The sequence below is a fragment of the Mytilus galloprovincialis genome, chromosome 7 (assembly GCF_965363235.1).
Source record: "Mytilus galloprovincialis chromosome 7, xbMytGall1.hap1.1, whole genome shotgun sequence".
NCBI classification, from domain to species: domain Eukaryota; kingdom Metazoa; phylum Mollusca; class Bivalvia; order Mytilida; family Mytilidae; genus Mytilus; species Mytilus galloprovincialis.
This window is the reverse complement of record NC_134844.1, coordinates 31197961-31215523: the sequence shown is the minus strand read 5'-3', so window position 1 is coordinate 31215523 and position 17563 is coordinate 31197961. Positions and strand designations below refer to the sequence as shown.

General features: G+C 31.4%; 1 protein-coding gene across 1 annotated transcript in view; it reads right to left on the bottom strand.

Annotated features, from left to right (window-relative positions):
- LOC143084179 (uncharacterized) overlaps positions 1–17563 on the bottom strand; it is an 87883-nt gene that overhangs the window by 35031 nt on the left and 35289 nt on the right. The window contains exons 10-13 of the mRNA XM_076260589.1: positions 16021–16139; positions 13632–13852; positions 13135–13280; positions 7805–7963 (exon numbers count right to left, since the gene is read on the bottom strand). Of these exons, the coding sequence (XP_076116704.1) occupies positions 7805–7963; positions 13135–13280; positions 13632–13852; positions 16021–16139 (645 nt within the window). The remainder of the gene's footprint in view (positions 1–7804; positions 7964–13134; positions 13281–13631; positions 13853–16020; positions 16140–17563) is intronic.

Genomic DNA, 17563 nt, shown 5'->3' with positions numbered 1-17563 from the left:
CCATATTCTTTTTTAAATACTCCGTACCGAGACAAGAATATGGCAGTTGTTATCACTTGTGTTTTTCTATGTTTGTTGGCGTTTCTTTCTGTCCCACCTCGGTGTTCCTGTTGTTTCTATGTTCTTTATATATTAATTAATATATATCTTAAAATGAAGGTTCCAAACGGGGTGCTGGATTTAAAGACAAACATCATATGCTTTTAACAGTTAAAGTTAAATAATTGTTACATTTTAGTTTTTATAAACATTTCCTTTGATAATCGAAGTTCAAAAACATCCCTAACTTACTTTCTTACGAAGTAGGTGAATGTGCCCTACTTTTTGTCTATATATATATTTCTCACTTGCAACCAAAATATTTTGCCAAAGTTTGCATGAACGGGTAAGGCATCCGATCATTACAGTAATACGGTAGTACGGGTCGATTTTACACGAGATCATAAGAAAATAAACCTAATGTAGTCAAAGCATCTCAATATGTATTTAGTGGTTTGTGTCGAAAACACGACCTCACAGTCAGAAACCTGGTTGAAATAGAACAAAATAGTCAGGATCCTACTTCGTCAAAATTATCTCCCCATTACGCCAGTTCATTTTCACAATCGTAGAAACGGAAGCCATTGTAGGGATGACGCGCTACCAATTTTGCTCTTGGAAACCGATAAATTTATCCATATTGCACCATTACGATCTTAATATGTCAGTTGTATTTTTAAAGACAAATGTATCAACTAGCTAATGAGCATCAGTTAATAATCTTGTCTGCATTGATTCAACTTAAAACTATTGTCTAATCGGTTGTCAGGTGGAATTTTCGAAAATTCATAAACATTTAAAAAATTTCTAAATAAATATTTCGTAGAAGGGCAGACTAGATTTTTTTTAGTGTATGAAGACTATAAACTCTAGTTATCACACACAAAAAATTGGAGTTTTTCGAAGATATGCATTTTCATCATCCAACTTGAAAGACTGTCGTCAAGTACTTTCAGTAAAAAAAATAGCTATTCGAACACACCTTCTCTGTTTTTGTGACTCATTAGATAGGTATTTCACTTGACCTATATATTTCATCTTTTAGTAGCTGTGATTTTTTTGTGTTATAACGTCAACCTGTAGCTTTAATGTATGAAAATGATAGAATTTGAAGCGAGACGATGTATGAAATATTCTTGCTTTGTACGATATCAAGACAAAATACTCAACTCAAACACACCCTAACATAAAATGGTGCACTCGATTTTCTCTTTTCGATACAATTGTTACCCATTTTTGGATTTTTTTCTTCAGTCACATAATGGAAGGGCAGACACGAAAATTACTGAAGTAATAGATTGATATGGTTTCCGTCTGTGGTATTTTTTTCAAAAAAATCGAAGGTTATGCATTTTTGTCATCCAACTTGAAAGATACCCATGTCGTCGACTTGATATCTAATTGTTCTGCTTAACTATGAACTAGATAAATTGAAAACTTATGCAAATGGTGTTTTTAAAACAAAACACCTCTAATTGAGAAGAAAATTGCAATTTTGTTTGTTTCTATTAACTTTTAAAAATTTTGTCACTATAGTAAACAATACAGTAAACATTTATCGCCTTCTCTAATAAAGAGCTTCGATTCTTTTGTTCTATTTCAACCTGGTTTCCGACTGAAAAAGATCAAAGCTCTTTGTTAGAGAAGGCGATAAATGTTTACTATAGTGACAAAAATATTAAAAGTTAATAGAAAAAAACAAAATTACAATTTTCTTCTTAATTACGAAGTGTTTTATTTTACAAACACCATTTGCATAAGTTTTCAATTTATCTAGTACAGAGTTAAGCAGAACAATTAGATATCAAGTCGACGACATGGGCATCTTTCAAGTCGGATGAAAAAAATGCATAACCTCCGATTTAAAAAAAAATACCACGGACGGAAAATATATCAATCTATCAGTTCAGTCATTTTCGTGTCTGCCCTTACATTATGTGACTAATAATGAAAAAATTCCAAAAAATGAGTAACAATAGTATCGAAAGGAGAAAATCGAGTGCACCTTTTTATGTTAGGGCATGTTTGAGTTGAATATTTTGTCTTGGTATCGTACAAATCAAGAATATTTAATACATCGTCTCGCTTCAGATTCTATTATTTTTATATATCAAAGCTACAGGTTGACTTTATAACATAAAAAAATCACAGTACTAAAAGATGAAATATATGGGTCTAGTGAAATACCTATCTAATGAATCATAAAAACAGAGTAGGTGTGTTCGAATAGCCATTTTTTACTGAAAGTACTTATCGACAGTCTTTCAAGTTGGATGATGAAAATGCATATCTTCGAAAAATTATAAATCTAGTCAGCCCTTCCACGAAATATTTAAAATGTTTATGAATTTTCGAAAATTCCACCTGACAACCGATCAGACAAGATCATTAACTGATGCTCATTAGTTAGTTGATACATTTCTTTTTTAAAATACAACTGACATATAAGGATCGTAATGGTGCAATGTGGATACATTTTTCGGTTTCAAAGAGAATAAAGGGCTGCGTTTTAGCGCATGATACGCCCGTTGCTCTTTTAACTTGTCTTTTATGCTTTAAATGACTTTATATGATCAACTAGAAATATATATACAAATCAAAAGGGATGTTACATTAATATATTCACCAAAGTTTTATAAAATCCCCCTTTTTAAAGTATAAAAATTCATTACTTAAGAAAACGTAAAATCTAAAATTTATAAAAATGGAAAGGGAGCTTATGTCAATAGATATAAATAATTTATCAAAGTTGCATAAAATTTTGTGAAAGTGTTAGTTATTGTCCCAAAATTGGAAAATCCCCTCTTTCTTAAGCATAAAAATTCATAACACAGAAATGTAAAATCTGAAATTTATAAAAATTGAAAGGGAGCTTACATCAATAGATATAAACAATTCACCAAAGTTTCATGGACATTGGTGAAAGCGTTTTTGAGTTATTGTCCGAAGTGTTGAAAATCCATCTTTTTTATGAATAAAGCCCCATAAATCCAAAACTTAAAATCTGAAATTTATAAAAATTGAAAGGGAGCTTACATCAATAGATATAAACAATTCACCAAAGGTTCATGGACATTGATGAAAGCCTTTTTGAGTTATTGTCCGAAGTGTTGAAAATCCCCCTTTTTTATGAATAAAGCACCGTAAATCCAAAACTTAAAATCTGAAATTTATAAAAATTGAAAGGGAGCTTACATCAATAGATATAAACAATTCACCAAAGTTTCATGGACATTGGTGAAAGCATTTTTGAGTTATTGTCCGAAGTGTTGAAAATCCCCCTTTTTTTATGAATAAAGCCCCGTAAATCCAAAACTTAAAATCTGAAATTTGTAAAAATTGAAAGGGAGCTTACATCAATAGATATAAACAATTCACCAAAGTTTCATGGACATTGGTGAAGCGTTTTTGAGTTATTGTCCGAAGTGTTGAAAATCCATCTTTTTTATGAATAAAGCCCCATAAATCCAAAACTTAAAATCTGAAATTTATAAAAATTTAAAGGGAGCTTACATCAATAGATATAAACAATTCACCAAAGTTTCATGGACATTGGTGAAAGCCTTTTTGAGTTATTGTCCGAAGTGTTGAAAATCCCCCCTTTTTTATGAATAAAGCCCCATAAATCCAAAACTTAAAATCTGAAATTAAAAAAAAACGAAAGGGAGCTTACGTCAATAGATATAAACAATTCACTTAAGTTTCATGGAAATTGGTGAAAGTGTTTTTAAGTTATTGTCCGAAGTGTGGACGGACGGACGGACGGACGGACAACGGTATACCATAATACGTCCAGTCTAAAAGACGACGGGCGTATAAAAATTGGTAGCGCGTCATCCCTACAATGGCTTCCATTTCTACGATTGTGAAAATGTACTGGCGTAATGGGGAGATAGTTTTGACGTAGTAGAATCCTGACTGCTCAGAAAATCAATAAATCAAAATGTTAAAAAAACAGATATAATGACAAGACAACTAAAAATCGTAAGTAAGTAGAAACTTTCGTTTGCAAAATCTAATGATGATGAGCTAATGGTGAGCTAATGTCAACTGTCTCGTCTCACTTTGCGTCCATCGGTACTATCGTCTTAAACAAGTATGGTAGGGGCTGGTATTATGGAGTGTTATAGTAATTCTCAAGTTTGCCGGTCACATTAAAAAGGGGATTCCAACACATGCAAGTCGTATATCAATAAAATATTTTATTGGCGCATGTGTTATACATAAAAAGGAGGGATTCAATTATGTGTTCCCATACAAAAACATAAGTAGTCTGTACCAAAAATATATAATAAAAATAATATACAACTTTACCACTCGATCGGCTAATGAAGATGTATGTTTTCTAAACTAAACCAATATTCGCAAGACTGAAATTTTACCAAAAACACGATTTAAAGGAATCGTATATATTAATCAGGGTAGGGGAAACCATTCCTTAATTAAGGTATTTTTCTAGGCATTCAGAAACTGTTTATACTGTTTTTATAGCTATACTTAAAATGGCACATATTCATGATAAAGGCAACTTATATCAAAAATGACACAGTACAGTTTACAAACCCCATACACCGCAATTATTCATGGAGTCACACCAAGAAACTCCGATATCCCTCCCAAAATTTACGAAGACATTAGGGAGTACTCATTCCGACTTCCGCGTAAATCCGTTCATTGTATAACGACATCTTTCCCAGCACAGTGCCACACCGTGTCACACCAGGTAATTAAACCTTCTTATCTGCTAGTATGCTGTACCCCACAGTCAGAGTATTTGAAATTTCTTATATAAATATTAAATAAATAAGTGTATTTCCTATCTTCTTCTAATAAGGTTATATGTCTATTTGCTTGAAACAAATACAAGATTTAAAAGCAAAATTTAGTCTTTAATTCCTGCAATGTGATTTAAAAAGAGCTTTTCTTGATTTTCTCTTTTTTGTCAGCGATAAAATAATATTTTAAATTAGCATTGTCAACAGCTCTATAATATGAACTGTATCTCTCATGCTTCATTAACTCTACATAGAATCCTTATTCATTTGCATACGATACTTTGATTTTTTTTAACTTATTTAAGTATCAATTCTCTTCAGATAAAATTGTGCATGACAAATGATATCTATTCAATGGCCTTTTTCTTATTACCGACTTTTGACTCCGGATTCTATATTTTGTCGGCAGGATACATATTCTGTGGTTTAACATTCTGGTACTCGGTCAAGTACGAGCAACAAAAAGAAGTTAGATTAAAAAAAACTGTCCACTTCGGGGGGTAAGCTTATTACTTTCAGATAATTTAGTCGTAAAATGAAACATAAAACAATTTATTCCTAAAACAATGTATCGATTTAAATCTTGACTTTACTGATTTATGCTGCCTTTGAATGACCGAGTACCAGGTTGTCCAATCGGAGAGAAAATTACCTGTCGAAAAGTCAAAAGTCGGTAAAATGAAAATAGTCTATTCGAATACTGAAGTGAAAATATCCGTTACTATTCCTTATTTGTATGTTTATGAAGTCGTAGGACATAGCTTCTGAGGTGAATGTACAGGTGCTTGTAATAAATGAGCTGTTGTGACATATAAGAAAATATAAATAGAGAATATCAAATGGCTTTTGCAATATCGCATCCGTATCAACCCGAGACACCAATATAATCCTAAGAGCTCTGCTCGAGGGATTATATTTGTTGAGAGTTGATACGGTGTGTGATATTGAAAAATCCATATCATATACACTTTATTATATACATTTATTATATACTTAGTAGTAAATACAGATAAATGGTATATGTTATACATTCATTGGCAAGCTTGTTGTATCAGCCACCCGTGATGATATCGATATCAGCACGGTTGCAAAAGCTTTATCACACCTTTAATCTGTATGACGTCACGTAATTACGTCATAACCTACTTATTCAAAGATGGACGATGTTGACGGTGGTGATGTAGCAAACTTTGATATTTCAAAATTAAGGAAATGGCATTTGTTTAAAGTATATAATAAAGTGTATATGATATGACATTTTCAATATCACACACCGTATCAACCCTCAACTAATATAATCCCTCGAGCAGAGCTCTCGTGATTATATTGGTGTATCGGGTTGATACAGGTGTGAAATTGAAAATGCCATATAATATTCTCTATATATCTCAAGTAGATGTTTTTATGTGAAATGACGTCATACAGATAATGAGGATTGAAATGACGTCATACAGGTTATAGGTTTGACATGACGTCATACAGATTATGGTTTTGATAAAAGCCTTTGCAAAAGTGGCTGCAATCGATGACGTGACATCATACAGATTAAAGATGTGATAAAGCTTTTGCAACCGTGCTGATATCGATATCAAGACGGGTGGCTGATACAACACGATTGCCATTGATTGTATTACACATACAATTTATCTGTATTTACTACTAAGTATATAATAAGACATTTTATCTTAATTACAATCAGTAAAAAGCAGAGGAACATAATTTGCTATTAATATTTATCACATTATTGCAATTGTATGACTTTAAAGTAATTTGACATTCTTTAATAGATATGCTATTATTTATTTTTACAATAAAAGCTAGATATGTATGTAAATAGTAAATACATTAAAGGAGTTTGTCATGTAAGACCCCGTTTTGGCCCCAAAATATAGCGGTTTTACTAAATTGTTAAATTGTAAACCTTAAGTTATTTATTGGAAAGTTGAATGCTTCTACTTCATAAATATGAGCTGTTTTTGACAATACAATACACATATGTTGGGTACTAACATCATTAAGTCATGCTTAGTTACTGAAATCTGTACAACTTTAGCAGTTTAGTTAAATTTAAGACGGTTTCCGTTTAAAATGAAAGTGGTCACATTTGTGTTCATTCTTGATATTGAAAGGTCAGCTGTATTTGCTGATAATACATAATATATATAAAGGTTGAGAATGAACACGGTTGCGGCCACTTTCATTTTTGACAAAAACTGTCAAACATATCTCAAAATTGACATTTTGGCATATTTGATAGATTTTTCATATTCACGCCTGAATCGGAGCGTTTTTAATGACTAAAAAAGTTAAAATCTTCGACTTAAACTAATTGAATATAATGAAAGTGTTTAAACATTGTCCAAATTCTTTCGTCAGATGAACCTGAAACTTGAGGCCAAAATCGGCCCTTACTGGAACTCCTTTTCTACTCTGTGGAATTAATCAGACATATATTAACAGGCTATGGCAAGTTCGAATCGAGATAGTTATGTCTAGTGTAGGGTAGCGATAATATTTAATATGAAATTGTAAATCTGCAGATACTCCATGAGAAAATAAATAGGAAATTTAAAGTATATTTAATAATAAAAAAAAATCAGCAGTTGAGTCCAGCATTACTACATGCGACATACAGAAAAGCTTTGTTATGTATAGTGAACAAGCAGTATAAAGAGTCTGCAACCGATCATTACTTTTTTCAATTTTGTTTTAAGGAAACAAAACAAGAATCAAGTGCACTTGTATGTTAACAATAAATAAATCGATTGAAGAGTAAATTAGCAATTATTTTCCATAGTTATCATTAAGTTTGATTTATCACAGCAGCTATAAAATTCTATAGGTTTTATTAAGTGAATATAAGTTTTTTTTATGTCCACACAAATTTGTTTGTGAAGTTGAAATAGACAAATTGACAGCAACAGAATAAGAAGCTAAACATTTAATGTGTCACAATTGGGTAAGGCAATATACTTCACTGTATTACTTACATTAAAAAATCCCAGTATATCACTTTTAACTGTGTTGAGGACATTTTGTACTTTGTCGACAAGATTCTTCACCAGTTTTATAAATGGTGGAAGCTGACTTTCATCTATAGATCCAATCTGATCAACCAGCTTCCTAGCATTGGATCTTAAATTTGCTATCTGCCAAGACAAATGGGATTAAATGGCATAAACATAATTCATTTGACAGGTTGTAAGATTGACATTTGTTATGATGATATTTTACCTGTTGGTGAAATATACATTTTTGCTAGTTGACTGGTTAACAGTTGACAATTAATATATGTAGTTATATACTAGTACTAAATACTATTATCGTTTTGGTTTGGAAAATGTAGATAATTTTACAGATTTGTGATGTCGAGTACTTTGAATTTAATGAAAATGTATGCTGATGTTACAGGATGATTATGACGTTACATTGCTGTGTATTTCAATGACCACCATATATATATATATATAAATATCGATTTTATCAGAGTAATCTTTTGGTTAAATACCCCTATAGTTCCCCCCTGTATATGCAAACTTTAAAGACGAATAACAACATCGATGAGAACAACTATATCATATAGACATATCGTTTTCAAGAAATAAAATATTAATATAATGAATTAAAACTGAAAGCAAGACACAACGCAAACACAAGGACCAAGAGCTTTCCTAAAGGAGTGCGTAGTTGATAAGAACATTGTACAGTTTCCAAACCGCCTTTGGTAAATTAACATCAAACATCTACAACAAATACCATTAACCGATATCTAATCAATATAGGGGTAAATTCAGTAAATAAATATACGTCATCAGTGACCGCCCTTTAGGGAGAGCTTTCTATTAAAAAAAATGGTCCTGTGCTCTTCTCATTGGTAGATAATGTTTGTAAAAGATATTCTTGATAGATGGAGCAACGCTAGAGTAAAAGAAAGGAAAAAAATAATGTTGAAGGTACTAATTTAGTTTAACTAAAGGATTGAAAAATAATGGGGGTCAGTAAAGGAATTAAGTGCGAATCTACAGCGTTTGTAAACAAGGCCATGTGAATGCCCAAAAATGCCGCATGACCCTATGTTTTTGTTGCTGCAAAAGATAGGGCTACATTTGTACTTTCATAAATGATATATAAAAGACTCCAGTTTCTAAAGGTAACTCAGGTATAAGTTTAATTCAAGACATATATTAGCATTAAAGTCAATGGGAGAGTTTTTTACTGAATTTACCCTATAAGTATTAAATAAATATTTAGATTAACTTAAACAAAAAGAAAGGAAAAAGCAAACAAATACAAAATAGATACAAAATAGAAAAAAAACTAGAAATGATATAAATCAAACAAAATTTGTATGACCTTCATAACTATGAATTCAAAAAACGACATTTAAAACATAGTTGATTAGTAGACTGTAAAAGAGGGACGAAAGATACCAAAGGGACAGTCAACCTGTTAACCAAATATGAAAATATACTATCCATTTCAGGCATTTGTCAACTGTCTACTTGTTAATAAAATTAACGGTACCAATTTTCTTGCACCAGATGCGCATTTCGACAATACATGTCTCTTCAGTGATGCTCGTGGCCAAAATATTTGAAATCCAAAGTTTATATAAAAGATGAAGAGCTATAATCCAAAAAGTCCAAAACGTATAGCCAAATCCGTGAAAGGAATCAGAGCTTTGCATGAGGGAGATACATTCCTTAATTTATAACAATTTCTAATATTTTATAACAGCATATTTTAATAACACAAAAAATCCGTATTTTTATGCCAGTACCGAAGTACTGGCTACTGGGCTGGTGATACCCTCGGGTACTAATAGTCCACCCGCAGAGGCATCGACCCAGTGGTAGTAATAAAATTAACGGTACCAATATTCTTGCACCAGATGCGCATTTCGACAATACATGTCTCTTCAGTGATGCTCGTGGCCAAAATATTTGAAATCCAAAGCTTATATAAAAGATGAAGAGCTATAATCCAAAACGTCCAAAAAGTATAGCCAAATCCGTGAAAGGAATCTGAGCTTTGCATGAGGGAGATACATTCCTTAATTTATAACAATTTCTAAATCTCGACTTGTAAACCTCTAATTTAACACACTTGTCTTCTTGTTTTTTTTGTCCACCAATTATTTCAAACTTCTTGTTATATTGATATGCTTACTCTGTATATCAGTAAAGATGTCTTTATGAACTATTTGACAAATATCACATAAATCATTTCAATGTTCATGAAATTATGTTACATGTCCTTCAACAGTGATCCATATAAACTAATCAAAAGAACACATTTTAAGGTAATCACCAAAATAATCTTAAACATTAAACCTTCAGAGTTACTTAGGTAATGGTATTTATTTCAAATCGGAAACATTACAAAAAATTCTCTATCTGAAATATTGAAAAAGTTTATTGTTGATTTTGATTTTCGAATTTAATATACAAAATGTGTTATGCACAAGTTGGCAGGCATTTTTTTCAATGCCTTAATATTAAAACGTCTGAAATTTCTAAAGCATATTGTATGTTATTATTTTAAGGCAAATTAGATAAAAATGGAATACATAAAATAGATGATAAAAAGTGTTGTAAAACAAAAAACAAACTAGATGTGTCAAAGCGACACGAATGGCCCGTCCCAAAAAGTTGAAAAATTTGCAAGTTCAATAACACATGTGGGCACAACATGATGGTAGTCTCACATTGTTCATAATTATAAATTAACTGTTAACAAAAATCAGCTCAAATATGGAGGCCTACAGAAAAGAAGTCTGTATAAATGTTAACAAAACTCAGCTCAAAATGTGGAGGCCTATAGAAAAAAAGAAAAAAGTCTGTTTAACTGTGATTTTCACCAATTTTCAAAGTTGTAAATCCTTAATTTTGGCAAAAATTATTGGAGAGGAACAAAACTTAAACTTGATCTGTAACTCATCATGAGTAACTCACATACCAAAAATATCTGAAAATGTTTAGAAAAAAGGTCTGTATAACTGTTATTTTCAACAATTAATCAAAGTCCAAAGCCCGTTTTTCAACCAAAATTAGCGAAGCAGTACAAAACTTAAACTTGACCTGTATATCATCATGGTTACCTCCCATACAAAAACTCAGACCAATATCTGAAAACAAAAGTCTGTATTACTGTGATTTTCAACAATAATCAAAGTTGTAAACCCTTAATTTTGGCAAAAATTAATGGAGAGGAACAAAACTTAAACTTGATCTGTAACTCATCATGGTTAACTTACAAACCAAAAATCAGCCCAATATCTGAAGGCGTTTAGAAAAAAAATCCGTATAGCTGTGATTTTCAGCAATTTATAAAAGTCCAAAGCCCGTAATTTCAGCAAAAATTAGCGGAGCAGAACGAAACTTAAACTTGATCTGTAACAAATCTCTGTATAATGGTTTGTTGCGAAATGACGGAATGACGAAATGACGGTATTTCGGAATTTCGGAAAGACGGAATTTCGGACTAGGGTAAAACTATATGGCACCGACAACTTAGTTGCGGGGCCATAAAAACAAAAAACAAAAGTTAAGTAAAATAAGTTTTTTCTTAGGTTTACAACAGGGAGTAAATTAAGGATTATTTAATGTGAAAGAAACAACTTGGAAAATACCAGCTCCACCTGATGGTATTAATAATGAAAAAGACGGAAAAAATACAGGAAAGATAAAGCGCATTGTCCTATTTATCTTCAAATATTGACCAACGGACATTGCAAACTTCAACAATCTATTTTGTAAATAATCTTGATCGTCATTTAATTTTTAAATATTTCACAATTCATCTACTATAGCTAGTTTGTCTATCGAAATATTTTCTTGCATTTTAAATATTTTAAATATTCTAATTATATTTACATATTAATGACATTTAATAGTCCTCGATAAGTAGAGTAAATCCCAATCTTAGCAGTAGTCATTTCTAAATTGAATTATCCTAAATCAAATCTGGCTGTGTTTCATTTGCGAATACACATTTGTAGATTGACAAATTATTGTCTTACCTTTAATGGAAGTTCTTCAAATACGTCAACAAAATTCCTGAATACATTTTTGATTGATTGGGTTCCCTGGATTATTTTCTTGAAGAGGCTAATTGAAGATCTTAATGGGTCTACAATGTCAGATATAATGGCATCGAACTCGCGTGCCCTTTTACCAACATTTTTCATGTCATTTTCCTGGAAAAAATAATCACATGTAATAATTTACTTTGCTTAGTATTGAACTGCAAATATTCCTTTTCAGTTAATTTAGATTGAACAAAAAAAAAAATATGTGTAAGACATTCTTTTGCTAAACAAAATAAGCACATATAATAAATCTACAACTACGAATATCGAATTTCTACAAATATTCCGATGTTTCAACATTTTTTTCTAATGAAGTTATATATAATTAGAATAAATACAAAAAGACTAGATTAGATAAACAGCAAAACATTTTTGATATGTGCTGGTAGCCCGGATCCAATGCATGAATTGTATGCACACAGAATAAAATAACAGTCACTTTACTTGGTCAAGAATAAAGGGTAAGGTAGATGATCGAGAAGGTGTAGGTAATTATGTTTTGGATTGTCTTGTCTTTGCTTTGAAGTTTCACTGCAATCATATACTTTTGTCTGTTATGTTTGTCACATACATATTTCATAACTGATAATCTTGGTTAGCTTTTTGAACATCGGAAATAAGCATTCTCATATAATATATTCTAAAAACAAACCACTTAATTCCAATATAAATTCAAACAAGAATGTGTCCATAGTACACGGACGCCCCACTCGCACTTTCCATTGATCAGTGGACCGTGAAATGGGGATTAAAATTCTAATTTGGCATTAAAATTAGAATGATCATATCATAGGGAACATGTGTACTTAGTTTCAAGTTAATTGGACTTCAACTTCATCAAAAACTACCTTGACCAAAAACTTTAACCTGAATCCTGGCGAACGGAGGCACAGACGGACGGACGAACGGATGTACAGACCAGAAAACATAATGCCCCTCTACTATCGTAGGTGGGGCATAAGAAGGAGAACCCCATATAGACTGACAACATAAATACCAGACATAATTAATCACCGGCACGAGAGGAAAGTAATTGTCATTCTCTTGTTGTAGTATAGACATTTTCCCTAGAAAATGGAGGGGGAGGGAGAAACGTGGATTACTAGCTAGCTAAACTTCCAAGTAGTATATATTTCTGTTTTATTGACATAATAGGACGAGCAACCGAAACCAACATATGAACAGCTTATGCATAACAAAAGTCTACATTTACTGTAAAAAAAAATATACCTGAAATAAGTCCAAATTGTAAGACGTTTCTCCTCTAAAGCATAGTTTCGCTATAAAGAAATTCAAGTTTTTATTTATGATTCCAAGATGTACTTTTGCATATGCCTCGTCATGAACATCAACTTCAAAGGAGCTGCCAAGGGGAGCTACAATAGAAACAAAAACAATTCATGTATAGAATTCAAATGATTAGTGATATCATCTTAACAAAGATGAACATTTTACAAAAAACAGAGTATTATGATTGTAAGGGATTTCAATAAAATATATGCAAAACGAATAATTTTACACATGTCTTCTTTAAAATTTTAGAAATAACGAATAAGTTACCAGTTAAAGCAATGCAATGTTGAATCAGTGAAGAAAAAAATGAACCACAACTTTCGTTGTAAAGGTATTTACATAGCAAAACATGTTTAGACTTTGTTCCAAATTTTAGAGAATATAGATCACAAAGTTAAATAGCAGAAAATCAATACAACAATTGACAAACCTACCAACTTTTAAATAAAAGTTATTCTTAATTATCATTCCAAAGGATGCTCCAACATATGATGAACCTAACATTCGTTGCCAATTTACACCAGGTGGTTCAAGCTTAAAATTAAATGTTTTCATAAAATCTTCATAAAATCCTCTTTTCCTTCTGAGATGTAGACCCACCATTTTAATGTCAGATGAATAAGGATCAACTGTTTCACTATTGTTTCCAACATGCCTTTAAAAGTAAGGGTAAATATAAGACATTTGATTCAAACATTTTCTAATATATATGTATAAGAAGAGCATATTGTTTTCATTTGCATGAGCTAACCATTACTCATGAAAATTTGCTTACGCCCTGTTGTCCACATAAAAAAAGAACTTAAAATGAACTTCAAAAATTATTTAAGAATGGACAAAGAGATACTCAATCTGCATACTAGTAAAATTGTACAAATGATAGAGTTACATTTAACAAATGCATTAATTTTTGCATTACTTCCTTAGCAATTTTCTCTGGCCAATTTTTGGCTTTGTTTTAATCTTAATTTGTAAAAAAAAATGTATTATTCTTAAACTGCACTATGATTGTTTTTGTTTTCTTTCAAAGTCCAGCAACGTTTCATGAAAAAGTAGTTTGAAATTTTATTCAAACACACTTTTTGTTATTTCTGGCACTAAAAAAAAACACTTTGACCAAGTTAATTTCTGTTCATGGTAAAAACAAGCCTTTAATAGTGGTACGTATAGTATTGTTTTTTTCAAATTTTGACCAGCAGTTACCACGATCCTATCATAGCAGAATTAGAAAAAGAACAGATGGTTCTTCAAAAATTTCTCTTTTTTTCACAGAAGAAAATATCTTAATTTATAGATTCTTTTTTTAATTTTGATAACAGCAAATTAAAAGCAATCAATATCTATACTCGGATGCAAGTAAAGGCGTTCTGGCTACGTGACAAGTGATACCATCGATTACTTGCTAACTATTTACAGAGGTTTATACCAAGTGGTAGTAATAACATTATCAATATTGACGGTTTTCTTTTTTTGAGCCAGATGAGCTAACGACAATTAATGCTGCTCATAAAAAAGGTATCCCTTGAAGACAGCAGATATAACAGATTCATTCATACAAAAAAGTAAAAAATCTGAAGATAAAAGAGTTGCTTCTACATGAAAAGAACTAACTAGGAAAGCCCAGATAAAAATAAGAAAGACGAAAATACATAGAAGAAATATTAAAATAAATTAGTCAAGCTGACAGCAGTACTGACTGCATGAAACGCTTTGGACGTATAAAATGCATAAATGATCGGATGGGAGTATAATACCACAACAGTAAGCCCCTACAAGACGATTCATCATACAAAGCTAACGTCTCAAATGAACAGTTTAAAATGCAAGCTCTGGTAAAAATGACCTAAATAAAACACTAACCTCGACAAATTGAATGCAAACTGTATGGTCAGCAGAAAATGTGTGGTCAGCAGAAAACAGTAACTGCCACTCTACTTTCTAATCACGAGCTATTTGACAAGGTCAAAATCCGTTCTAACATATGTCTACCTCTGCCATGATGTGATCGTGGTAACTGATCAGTGTAAAACTAGCAATTGCACAAATGTAATACAAGTTCATACCTGACAATTAATATGTGAATGTATGCATAAGTATATGTTCGCGTAACAAGAAGTTAATGAGTAGTGAATCTGTAAATGCATAACAATGCATAGCATTACATTATGACAAATTTGAGAAAGATCTAATTTGTAGTTCCTTAGAAAAATGCAACCAAAATCTTATAGAAAAGATAGATGAACAAAGGGAAAACTAGATTTAAATTAAAAGCACTGCAAACTGATGCTCTCCGAACTGTAAAGAGATTTCGGTGGCCGAGTGGTCTACGAAGTTGAACTACTGTATCGTTAGTCTAGAAATACCAAGGTTGTGATTTCGAGCTCCACATATGACAAATGATCTCGACTCTAAATCTAAATTGACTAGGATTGTTAGTTTTCCTACCGAAGGTCTGTGGTTCTCTCAAAGATATTCGGCTTCCTCCATCAATAAAAACTGACCACCAAGAAACAAATAAGGGCTGAATGTAAAGTTTAACACAAGTCGGTCAACTAATTGAAGGAATTGTACAGTTATTTAAGAGAAACATTTTATCTAAAGGGTTCAAAATGCTAGTAGTTTTGGGAGTAACAATTAACATTCAATTTGATTTATTATTACCCGTGTATAGTTGTGTTGCATTATTAGCAGGTTGGCATACCGAAATTGAAAAGTAGAATTCAATATATCTTAAGTAATATCTTAACCTTTGACAATATTAGATAGTCTCAATCTGTTAATTAGCAATTCAGCTTTGCGTCTTTCTCTAATGTGAATTATTACCTAGTATCCAATGGTTCTATCACTATTGACTCTGGATGAGCTCGATATTGTAGTAGGGCTTCATACCTCACATTCTGGTCATCATCATATAATGCAGCATTTAACATAGCATTTGCTGCCTTATATACAGAAATAAAATCAATAAATATTTATATCAAAGAAATATATTCTACCATATACAGTACTGTTACAATAAATTGATAACATTCACAACTTCTCACAACCAATATATATTGCGTTTCAAGTGATATTTTTTCTTACTGTTATTCTATAGGAAATCTATATGACTACATTATAATAAGTTTCAAATGATAAAAAAAATAATCAAAAAGAACTACTTTCGGAGTTAACTGTGAGAATGTGCTCACAAATGATACTCCTGTTATAAAATGTATAAGTGTTCGATAAAAAAGAAAGGAGTAGGTCCGGTAATGGACGATTTTGTCCTCAAATTTCAGTTTCATCCGACGAAAGATTTTGGACACTTTTTAAACACTTTAGTGTCTATTTCAGTTGATTCAATAAGTGTATGTGAAAGATTTTAACTGATTAAGTCATTAAAAGCGCTCCCATTCAAGCTAATTTATGAAAAATCTATCAAATATGCCAGAAATTGTCATTTTTTAGTTGGTTTTTGTCAAAAATGAAAGTGGCCGCATCCGTGTTCATCCTCAACCTTTATTTATATTATGAATTATCATCAAATACAACTTACATTCCAATATCAAGAATGAACACAAATGCGGCCACTTTCATTAAAGATGTTAACCGTTTAACATTTAACTAAAATGCTAAAATTGTGAAGATTTCAGTAATTTAGCATGACTTAATGATGCAGAAGCATTCTACTTTCCAATAAATAACTAAAACAATTTTGTAGAACTGTTATATTTTGGGACCAAAAGGGGTCTTACTGGACCTACTCCTTTAACAGTAATTGATCTAAAAACGAGTACACTGTATTGATATTTGACATTTTAACATTATATATCTATGTTTGTTTTGTTCATACATTGTCGTTATTATAATAAAATTTTATGCGATTGTTTTACAAATTAGATTTGCTAGCTATAAAATTTCCATCTAAGAAAATATATGTACCAATTTACATGTACGGTTGTTCCAGAATACACTATGTCCATTCCAGGGACGTCATTTTGTTTTTAACCCACACCATACACAGAAACAAAAATAAACTAGAACTGGTATTTCAAATACCGTCTCTTACATAAATAAAGGCAACAGTAGTATACCGCTGTTCAAAACTCATAAATCCATGGACAAAAAACAAAATCGGGATAACAAACTAAAACCGAGGGAAACGCATTAAGTACAGCTCTTTGTAAGATCCAGGCAGAGCCAGTTAACTTGTGATTCATGATATGTCTTAAAAAATATAAAAATTGGCCTAAACATAGGCAAACAACAACAAAAACGTTTGCAACATAAATTATGGATCAATTTCATCTAAAACTAAAAAAAATTGAATCTCATTTTGTGTCTTTTCCCTGTTCATTTCTACAGAAACTAAGGGAAAATTATC